At 34.1% G+C, this 11570-nt stretch overlaps 1 protein-coding gene across 1 annotated transcript in view; it reads left to right on the top strand.

Annotated features, from left to right (window-relative positions):
• The window catches only part of LOC117115654, a 22248-nt gene extending 10956 nt beyond the window's left edge, over window positions 1–11292 (top strand). The window contains exons 9-19 of the mRNA XM_033259549.1: window positions 261–388; window positions 576–878; window positions 2061–2150; window positions 2262–2423; window positions 2764–2961; window positions 3052–3216; window positions 4271–4567; window positions 5166–5246; window positions 6034–6238; window positions 6728–7246; window positions 8049–11292. Of these exons, the coding sequence (XP_033115440.1) occupies window positions 261–388; window positions 576–878; window positions 2061–2150; window positions 2262–2423; window positions 2764–2961; window positions 3052–3216; window positions 4271–4567; window positions 5166–5246; window positions 6034–6238; window positions 6728–7246; window positions 8049–8554 (2654 nt within the window). The 3' untranslated portion in view covers window positions 8555–11292. The remainder of the gene's footprint in view (window positions 1–260; window positions 389–575; window positions 879–2060; window positions 2151–2261; window positions 2424–2763; window positions 2962–3051; window positions 3217–4270; window positions 4568–5165; window positions 5247–6033; window positions 6239–6727; window positions 7247–8048) is intronic.
• The last annotated feature ends 278 nt before the right edge of the window (window positions 11293–11570 follow it).

The raw sequence follows: 11570 nt of genomic DNA, 5'->3' as shown, positions 1-11570 counted from the left end.
AGGAACAGAAGGATGTGGATGGTATGAATATTATACTTTCTTGAAATATAAGTAATTTAATTAAAAATTTAACTTTAAATATTATAAATTTTTATTTGTATAAGTTATTTTGATAACTTCTTTTTTGCAAATAGCAGGAACAGAAGGATGCGGATTGTATGAATATTTTACTTTCTTAAAATACAAATAATTTTAATAATTGAAAATTTATTTTTATAAATTATTCAATTTTTTTTAAAAAACCTTTCTATATTTTACAGTTTGTGAACTAACGAAGCAGATACGTGAGCATGCCATTGCAGAAAGTCTTGCCAAAAAGCTCAAACAGCCAAAAAGCCAACAAAACACAACTAATTCTGCATCATCTAGTTCTACAGCCTCTTCATCGGTAAATTTGTTTGATTGTAATTGCAAAAAATACTTTAATTAATTTAGTTGATGTTCTTAATATGTTTTTAATATGTATTTTTTTTAGCTCTCTGCCTAATAAGAAAAACATTACCTGAAGAACTGGTTTAAATTTCTGCATAAATTTGAACTGATATATATTAGTCATTTTTGAATGTTTAATACAGAAGCCATCAGAAGCAACCAGAAGTGCAAGCTATACCAGGAAACTCCCAGAAGGAATTCATGAGAAACTTGTTGCTAAACTTGCTGTACCTGCCACTTTCCATCCTCCTACCCTATTTGACCTGCCATATCAAAGATCCAGATTGGGTCAGCTACTTCGAAGAGCCATATTTGGTCAACCACGTCAAACAGCAGAGGTACCTAGCAGAAATCCTATTCAACAACACAAGGAGAGTTTTATACCAAGTGATGTCACAAGCATTTGGGACTATGCCGGTCAACTGACCTATTATATATCTCACAGGGTGAGTAATAAATTCTACTGAAAGCTACATTTCAAAATTATTGGATGTTTTCTTTTGATTTGAGATGTTACTCTGGTGAGTAGCTAGGTAGTGGTACTTTGGTAAAAATGCCTGCCTAGTTCCACTCCTATCAGGGGCGGATCCAAAATTGTTCAAATGGGAAGGGAGGTTGGTGGGGCACAATATATCAGAATAGATAAGTGAGTAGAACTAATTTCAATATATGCATTGAAATTTTAAAATTTAGGGGAAAAACGGAAGAAGGGGGAGGGGGGTTGGTCGTGGCTTTTTGGTTATAATCCTTTACAGGCATCATTATTTTTTGCACAAATTAAAACAAGTCCAAACTCTACATGAGATTTAGTTTGATCATCACAATATTGAATTTATTTAAAAAAAGCTCCTAAATATCAACTAAATTTCATTCCGTAACTGGAAGTTCACCATCTATATCCCTGCTTCTCAACCTTTTTCAGGGGGTGACCCACTAAATCTATGCTAGTATCATTTGATATCTATGCTATAACAGTTCTCTCCTAATTATTCTGGTATTAAAGATACTTGCAGTCTGCTGCTGTATTGTTAGTCAGCCGCGGCTAACAATGTGCCTGTGATAATTGTTCAATTTTTTCCAAGCACAGTTCATGAGGCATATTGTGTTTGGTCATGTACAGAATGTTCCATTTTATAGTAGGAATATTTTTTGAGACACTCGTTATTTGAAATGTTTAAAGTTTAAATAAAACAATATAATTTAGCGAGGTTGACCGCCTGATTATTAATGAGTGACTGAAGCTTGTGTGTGCACCCACCCCCACGTAAAAGCGTGCGCACATCGGGTTTATCTCTTGATTATTGAGTCCTTTGTAGGACTGGTATGTTGAAGTACAGTATTTGACACAATTAAGTTCTTGAAAGCTTTATGAAAGTCTGCCTTTTTTCTCAGGTGCAATTTGGAAACCATCAAATATGTTTTGGCGACCCGACCCATATGTTGAGAAGCAGGGCTCTATATGACTCAAATAAAACAATAACCATTAATATTTTATGCTTGTCAGAGTACCTGTATATAGTTAAATATCACTTGTTAAGTGACTTAAAACAGTAATAAAATCATTTTCAGTGGTTAGTTTTAACAGTGATGATTTAAATATTTTTAGGTTTTAAATTTTTTCTTTCCAGTTTTTCTTGACAGATGGATCATCTTACTGTGTTGTGTTTAGTGTGTTAGATGATTTGGATGCTCTAGCAAACCCAAGAGATTTCTTACAAGTAAATACACCACTTAGTCTTCAATGCAGATGTTTAATCTTAATTAGTTTTATTGCATCAATTAACCTCATAGCATTTTGAAATATATGTGACTATTGTTTACATTTTTAGGGACAATTTGAAATGACAAATCTTCAGATGAATGTATTTTGGATGCGGTCAATATACGAACATGCTGTACTACCCTATCGTGGAAGGACACGGAAGTTGATCAATGGCATATCATCACCCAAAGATGTTGGAAAAACAAGACTTCATGTTTCCTTAGATGAGGTAATATGCTTCCTTATAATATTTATAACTAAATATTATTTGATGAATATGATTTAAATTACGCAAATTAGATCCAAAAGTCCAACACTACCCATCACATAAATTCTATTCCTCTTGCTTTCTGATCCGTGATTTTATGAAAATTGATTACTTTAAGTGGTTCCTTTAAATGAGCCATTAAAATTTATAGTTTTAATTTTTCGATATAAATCAAATTTAATGATTGTAACTGCAAAGTTACCATCACATTGGTTTATCTTGTGTACTTTTTGTGTTTTGTATATATTTCTTGCATGCATTTGTTTACTGAATGGAATTCTCTTCTCATTCAACATTTAAGGTTGCAGAAATTGCATCTGAATGTGGAATTTCTAAAACAACGCTCAACACTGTCCTCGATTATCTAAACGACACTGGAATAATTCTGTACTCTAAGACTAATGAGAAGTTAAAGTACACGGTTATTACAAACTTACGCATGATGATCGACCTCTTGACAAAAATCATCACAGTAGTGAAACCAGATGATATTGACAAGGTAAGCAATATAACAATCTCATATAAATTTTACTTTTGATGTTGCTTAATGAGGAGTCACATGCATCTTATTGTTCATATTTTCTTGTAGTTGCCTACACTGATGCATTTATGGAATAAACTCGACAGTGAGGGAATTCTACAAGAACAGTTGCTACGTCATTTGTGGAGACGTGAGATAGAGAATGATACCAGCAACTTTGAGGTATTCCTTGAACTGCTTAAGATGTTTGGGTTACTGTTTGAAAAACAAAAGGTAAGCTGTTACTTATGGTTTAGCACAAGAAACTCTTTCATAATATATATGTGTGCACACTTTTGTACAATAATTATTATTTTTATACTTTCAATTCAATTTTATTCTTCAAATGCCATCAAGGGACAAAATCCACTAAGGATAACATTCACAGATACACACACCAAAAAATTACGAAATATATACAGTATAAATATGAATATATTTCCAACAATTTGTGGGCAAGGTTAAAAGGAGAAGGCGAATAGACAGATGAAATTGTCGGTTGTTGAAAACTTTTTGATGAGAACTGGGAAATCGAAGACGGGTCAAGAGAGAGAGAATAGGCAAGCCTCAAGGAGTGTGGAAGAAAAAGAAGAAGCGAAACGGGATGTGTGACAAGGAACGGGAAAAAATGAAGAGTGTAGGAGAGACAAATCATTATTTTATAGGACTTGTACCGAGTAGCGCACATATTCATTTCAGAAAAATCCACTGAAGTAGCTTTTTTTTATTGGATGCAGTATAAATTATTATTTTATTTTATTTTTTTATTTCTTATTTCACATCCAACAGCGAGTAAATTTCGCCACTTACAGGATGAGGATGATGCTTTTAGTCTCTTTAAGGCTTAGGCAGTTAGTTTGTTCGTGAGAAAAAGTTCTGCCGTGACGGGAATTGAATCCAGGACCCTGGGATCATAAGGCAAGCATCATAGCAACTGAGCTATTCAACTCCACTCCAAAATTATGCACAAAGTGTCACCTGATACTTCTCTGCCTGGGGAGTATTTTGTATAGTTATACATGTGATTCTGCACTACCAATTATATTCCAAATCACTCACCTCATACCAGGTAGGCCTACCTGTTCATATTCCCAGGTGAAAAGATTCAAATGTAAATAAAGTGTCTTGCCAAGGACACAAGCAATTTGACCAGACAAACTCTCTTTCCAAAGCTTTACTGCTGCACCGATATTCCTCTGCTTCTGTTTAGTGGTTCCTTCTGTTACCTGTAATTTTCAGATCTTTTTGAGATTCATAATATGCTACATCAATGCTCATGTTTTCAAAGGGATCTCAACCTGGTAACCGAATGTTCATGGTTCCCACTCGGATGCAAATCAATAAAGAGGGCTTGGAAGTTAAGGAAGATGAGCAGCAAACGGTGTCGATTTATGTGATTCCTACAGACTTCCTACCAGATGCTGTCTACAATCTGCTGGTGGTTTCATTTTTAGACTTGATGAATGACAAAGGTAGGAGTAGTGATCATGTGGAATTGTTTCGGAATCGTAGTGACTTTGACTTAGATGATGAGCATGTGGTGAGTCTAGGAGCTGTCAAAATCAAGAACAGGCATGCACTGAAGGTAAGATGCGATGTTAAAGGTTAAGCATAATTATTATTTTAATGTAATAAAACTGTCTGTGTAAAATTATGTTGTAAATAACATAATTAATATATAAGTTATCTATGTTTAATATATAAACAGTTACATTTACATTTATATATAGAGTATACATTTGTATATTTAATGTTATAATACAGGTATTTGTAAGCCTACATTGCTTGGTATGTTATGCTATTTTTGTGCAAGTAAAAACATTGTCAGACCAGGCAGCTCAATGTAATTTTATTGCCAAATAAATTGTAAGTTGAATTACAGCTTAGACCTCTATGTCATCCGGAACAACTCTTAAGCTAGGCAACCAGTGCACCCGGTGGATTTCAGACACAAGCCGTGTGCACCAGATCACTTTTAATGAAGATCCGTCCACCAACAATTAGCAGGCGGCTTCGCATTGCAGCGCTCACAGGGAACGAAGTTGCATTTGTAGTGCAGTGCGTGCCTAGCTTTAGATAGAAATTTGTGTATTTATATTTATTTATTTTATGTGCATCCACAACCTCTTTCCAAAAGCAACCCATTGACTAATAAAATATCCTGTATGTTGTCTTATAAACAGATTGAAATATCACATAGGATAAAAGTTGATGAACATGGCAAAGAAGAACTTCTCGAACCACATCCTAGCATCTGCATGGAGGTAAGCTTCCGTAACCAAATTCTGTTTATTTTAGTCATTTTGTAGGAGTAGTTTGGCGCAGCGGATGTGGTTCTGCATTTCAACCTTGAGGTTTAGAGGTTCATACCCCTGTTGTGCATTTCACTTGTGTCTTTAGGCAAGGTACTTTTCCTGTGGTTGTCTCTTTCCACCAAAAAGTACAAGTGAGTACCTGATGGGTTCAAACACACAATGCGCTAAATACAGATGATAGTTAATTAGAACTTAAAGAGATAATGAACAACTTTATTATAATTCACTTTAGTATTACTTTTTTAAAATCTTATTTGTCATGCTTGCTAATGCTTCGAGACAGATTCCCAATTTTTACCAAATGCTCAAAACATCTTTTCTACAAGTTTTGAAAATCACTAGTTTTAAGTGAAGGGGTTACTTAATGTCTGAGGAATCAAAATTTTCTGTGGATTGCCGTGGGGAGTGTTCGTGGATGTGCAAAAATCAACCAAATGGGGTAGGAGAGTTGCTTATAGTCCCTGATATGGTCAAATGGAACAGCTATTTGGGTTATAGCTTCAGTGTTGTAGGGCATCCAATGTCTTTATAATCAAATTTAGTCTTGTTCGCTGTGAAAAAATACTCTGGACTAATTTTACTATTTTCCTTTATTTTGACGATCTGAAAATGAATTGACTGATCACCATTTAGGGGTCTTGGTTGCATTCCTGAAACACCTACAAAATTGACATTGTACACCTTGCGTATGCAACCATAAAAAATGTTCAGCATAATTTTATTTGATTTTTATCAGGTATTAAGTTACCTCCGTCAGCAATTGAAAACTGTGTATGTTACTACAGAAGGAGTTGGCTATGAATTACGCATCCTTTGTAATGCCTGTGATGCTACGCTGCGACCGCTGCATAAACTTGAGGAATGTTTGAAAAAAGAAAGTGTGCCATGTGGAAAAAGAAAGTCAGTTGCAACGACTCGTATCAGACGACTTTTTTCAACAGGTTTGTATAAGAATATGTTTATGAAAATGGTTTATATTTTATATTGGACACAGAACGGTCGCTAAGATAATGATTGATGTTCTGTTGAATAAAGGAAACATTTAAAATTTAAAATAAATAAATAATATTTCATTTATAAAGTAAGTCAGAATTATATACAAAGCTACAGGTTTCATTAATTAAAATTAATGTGATTACAACTGTATGTATCAGGGATGGATGCGGTAACAACCGAATATTCAAATTATAATTTGGGGAACACTCTAACATAACCCTCCCTCTTGGATCATAAGTCTTTTTTATTTGTGCTTTCCACACACGCCAAAAACCCTTTGACTCCACCCTTGATGTATTCAATTCTATCTTTTATTGCGGTGGAAAAGACATCTCGGAGGTCATAATGCTAGACGAGGAGTGTCATTATATATGTAAGTAAATATGAAAATTATTAATTTTAAAAGCCGAAAATGTTATGATTTTGCTCTACAGGTTTTGATGATAGCTCTACACAAGGAACCTTGAATTTTCTGGCACTTCAGACATTGATTATTGGTCGTGGAACCAAAGAACTACGGAGGTACTTTCTAGACAAAACTAACCTTACCAAACCAGAAGTTAAACCATTTTTGGCAAAGGAGAGGTGTGCATTACTAAAGGATGTTGATTTTGGAGATGATTCAACAACAGTGTTTTCATCAACCAGCAATATTGATGCATTCCATATGGACATCATGATAAAGTTAATTCGCTGGTGTTGTCACAACACTAATACAGAAGACTTCTGGGAGAACCCTCCGGTTGATGACAATTCTGAGCTGGCAAATCTTGTCCGCATCTATCAATATAAGAAAACTGTTCTAGACTGCAGTTACAGCAACAGTGTCACAAAGGAGGTGTTTGATAAGCAATGGAAGGAACTCGCAGCAATTTTTACAGGTGTTGGAGTTCCTGTTGAAGACATTGAGAATTACCGCGACCCATCTCATTACAAGGATGGAGCCTTGGAAGGTAAGTAACTAGTCTTAATAATAATAGCTGCTGCTGCTGTTAATGCTGATTTTGCTGTTGATGCTGAGTCTACTGCTACTCAAGCTGATTCTGCTGCTGATATTTCTGATGAAGATGCTGCTGCTGATACTGAGTCTACTTCAGCCGATTCTGATTCTATTGCTGATGCTGATTCTGCTGCTGTTGTTGGATCTACTGATACTGATTTTGTAGATGTATTAATAATAGTTAGATTTGTAAAGCCTATCATGCAAACAAGCCTCTATGTGCTTGTGATTAAGCCAGTTTAGGCGCCAGAATTTCCCAGATCGGGGGTCCAAAGTCCCTGATGAGAACAAAGTTGGTATTGCTAAAATCTTTCAAAAACGGTCCAAGGGCAAAAATATGACTATTATTAGAGGTTTTAAAGGCTTATTTAATCAATTTTAGAGTCTATTAATATGTAGAAAATACATAATATTTTTTTCCTAATAATTTGTGATTTTTCTCCACAACGCCAAAAGACCAGACGCAGTTTATAACGTTATACCCATGACACTATGATGATCTAGTACTACACTTAAATCCACTAAAAACTCAACTAATGTCGCTGCTACTGATGACAGTGATTCTGAGTGTGATGCTGCTAATACTGATTCTTCTAGTATTGATTTTGCTGCTGATGTTGATTACTGTTGATGATATGCAATAAAATCTAAATGAAAGCTGTGTATTAAAGGCATAATTATAAATGGGACAAATTGAAATTTAATAAACTTACTCTTCCAAATTATTTTAATTTTTCCATTTCGTTATTGACCAGAAATAGGTATTGGGCACACTGTCATTGAAGAAATCAAGAATTTCCAGGCTGTGTTATCGGCTGTCGTTGATGTTGGAACTGCAACCATGAGAAATTACATATTGGAGGTTAACAAAATTAACAAAAACGATGTTGGGAATTATCTACTCTCCGAGAAGAGAAAGGGTAGCTTTAATAAAGTAATGAAAAATATCAGTAAAGTGCAGAAGTCAAAAATGTTCACAGCATCTGCTGACATTGATACATTTGATATCTCCATCATGTACTTAATCATTCGAAACTGCTCCAATGGCATTCCAGAGTCATTTTGGGAAAATCCAGATAGACTGGTTAACTTGGTGCACATCCACGACTACAGGAACACAAAGCTGGCACATTCTCCTGACAGTAGAATGTCAACTAAAGAATTTGAAATTGAATGGAAGAAAGTGAGATCTATGTTGCATGCTGCAGGTGCTTCTTTAACTGACATTGACAAATATAAGGCACTAAGATTCATCAACTAAATGCATAATTCTACTTTGTATTTAAATGTCTGCTGTAAAATATGAACACATGTATATTTGTTATATTTTTTTCTACTCACATGATATGTAAAAAGTTTGGGCCCAAGCAATATGTGATCTTTAACTTGTCTGGTTTAAGAGTGCTAGACTTTGGTGACCAGGGATAACCTGTCATGAGTCTGTATAAGGCATCCATGTACAATCACAAATTTACTAATTGGTGCTTGAATACCAGCTGTCAAATGTAGCCTGCAATGACATGATTTAAGTTTACCAAATATACGTAGTATTGTTTAAATCTACGGTCAGCAAACATAATCCCTTACAAACCAAAGTAAATTGCCATAACTTCCCATGACACAAGAGTTCTATTTACCCCACACTTTTAAGACTCAAAAACCAAATCTGTCTCGTACAGTTCGTTGTGGGGAATGCCATCAAGGACCCTGCAATTTGATTATGATTGTCTATAATTTTGATAAACTCTGGTTCTTCTGCCAGAAATTTGCTGAGGTTTTTCGAATACATCAAATTTTCCACAAGACACTATGAAATCATTAAATTAATAATACTACTAGACTTGCCCAGGAAATACATTTTTGAGCAAGTGATGCAAATGAAGAGCATTAAAAGGCATTGGGATATTCAGTCACATGTTGGAGAAAACCCTGTGCGGCAATGTATTAATTACCCGAGTGCTGAGATTGATTGGCAATGACAATGCCTATTCGGGGTACACCACCGGTCCACAGGGAAGTGTCATTAAGCCTATTAATAATAACTCAGATCAAAAGAAATTAACTCAAATTTGAAGAAATAAAATAAACGCTTTCTAAAAAGTTTTGGTTTGATGTTTTCACATAACATTGCAACCCTTATTAAATCGTTTTTTATAGATTTATATGACAACCCAACTTGGGTGTTGATCCATGGTTTGCTGATTGTAGGTTTAAATTACTTAAAACTTATCATGTGTTTATTTAATTTTGTATCGTAATATGTACCGTTGTATCAGCTACACTTGCTATTAAGCTTAATATTTTAAAGGGATAAATCTAATTGTACAATATCAGTGAAAATATAGGTTTTTGAAAAATCAACATGTACTAGAGAAATCAAATTTTAGATATTTTTGATCATGGGTCACTTTAAAGTTCTGCATATTCACATTATATACAGGGGTGGCACCAGGAATTCTCTGTCGAGGGGAACCCCATCCCCTCTAACCCCAATTGGGGAAAAAGTTATTTTCGCGAATTTGTTAAATTAAAAATAAAAACATTTTGTTTTAATTGTGAGAATCTTTACCCTGTCACATGTATGAGCCCACTGTCGAGGAAGAGCTGACACCACCACAGCAATACATACAATGGCAATAGTATACAATACCTTGCACGTACGGTTGCACTGTTTACACTAAACAATTTTCAAGCCCTAAAAAAGTTGTCAGCTTAGTAAGGCATGCTTTAATTGTGCTTTTGGCACTCAAGATTTGGTTTTTGCCAACGACATTGCTGGAAATTTCCCGACAAAGGGGTCAAAGCAAGGAACCAGAGGTCCCCATTGAGGGTCATTCCTTCCTTAAGCCACCCATTAGTACCGCCCCTGAATATTGATAGGGTAGATTTTAAGTAGTTTTCAAGAAGAATGTAGATATTTACCAAGGAATTTAGACTCTTGAAAGTATGTTTACCTTCACCAACCGTACAATTTAAGAAGCGATTGTTGGTTTTTCGAGTATCAAAGCTTGACATTTACTTAGATTAAAAAAATGAAACTTTAGACATTTTTCAAATCATGGTTGTTTCAAAGTTGTGTGTATTCATATTATAGGTTTAGTAGTTTTTCAATAAGAATTTAGATGTTCACAGAGGAACCCTCTAAATTATGTATACTTTCACCAAACAGAGAACTTAAGAAGTGATTATGATAGAGGTGCATTTTGTGTAATAAACTGAAAAAAGACTTTAGATGAAAAGAAGACATTTGGTAAATGTAAGAACATTTGTAAGTAAGTGGTAGGGTGTACTGATAGTCTTTTTGAAATGTTGTTGTGTGCTCTTTTGTCATTTATACATTTTATCAAAATATTTTGTAAAAGACACCATTTGGTTGTAAAGTTTATCATGCTGAAATATAAAGTTATTGTAATGTAGACTTAATCGATTATATTATACACATGCCATGTAATTTTATTATACATCTGGATTTTTACATTTAAAGTTCACTGTGTGCAAAAAAAAAAGAAAAGAAAAGTCTACCTAAAAAATTGAAACAAATATTGAATAGCTCATATAGAAGGATCAAATCAATTGGTTGTTGACGACGACATTTTTTTCACATTCTGAGTTTAAATTGTAAGTTAAGAACTTATGTTTATATACAGATTAAGCAATTCAAATATATTTGAAATTTAATTTTCCAATTTTTAGCTTGAAAGACAGTGTATCCTTAATGCATAAATTTTTTTCTATCTAAAAAACTTACTTTATAGACAAGTGAAATTGTGAATGTATTTACATTGTAAACTTATGAATGGATGTGAAATTTTTAGAAGTCACTTATTTTGTGTTCTTTAACTAAAAACTTGTCCGATCAGCCGGAGTAAAAATGAAAAAAAAAAACATTGCCATGTTAAAAAACTTTCCAGCTTATCCTAGAAGGATGGCTAATATTCAGGGCCATCTTAAATATTTTAAATGAATGTACTCTGGATTAAACCAATTTGTTTTTTGTAACCTTTTTTTCCATTTTAAATCTTTTTAATGTTTTACATTGTATAAAAGCAATGTACAGTAATTTCCTTTGAATGATAAATAAATTACTTTGCCTTTGAAGATAATTTGTCATGAGAAAAATTCCTGTGTTGAAATTTATTAGACCAGAGATTGGAAGGCAGGCATCCCAATCACAAAGTTACATCGAGTTCAAGTCATGTCAGAAACCCTTTCTTGAATACAAAAGAAACTTTCCTTAAATTAATAACACCATTTGTTCTTATTATATTTTATCAATG

This window comes from Anneissia japonica, unplaced genomic scaffold (genome assembly GCF_011630105.1).
Source record: "Anneissia japonica isolate Jap-2015-1 unplaced genomic scaffold, ASM1163010v1 scaffold287647_len29312_cov128, whole genome shotgun sequence".
Taxonomy (NCBI): domain Eukaryota; kingdom Metazoa; phylum Echinodermata; class Crinoidea; order Comatulida; family Comatulidae; genus Anneissia; species Anneissia japonica.
This window is presented reverse-complemented; position numbering and strand designations above follow the sequence as displayed.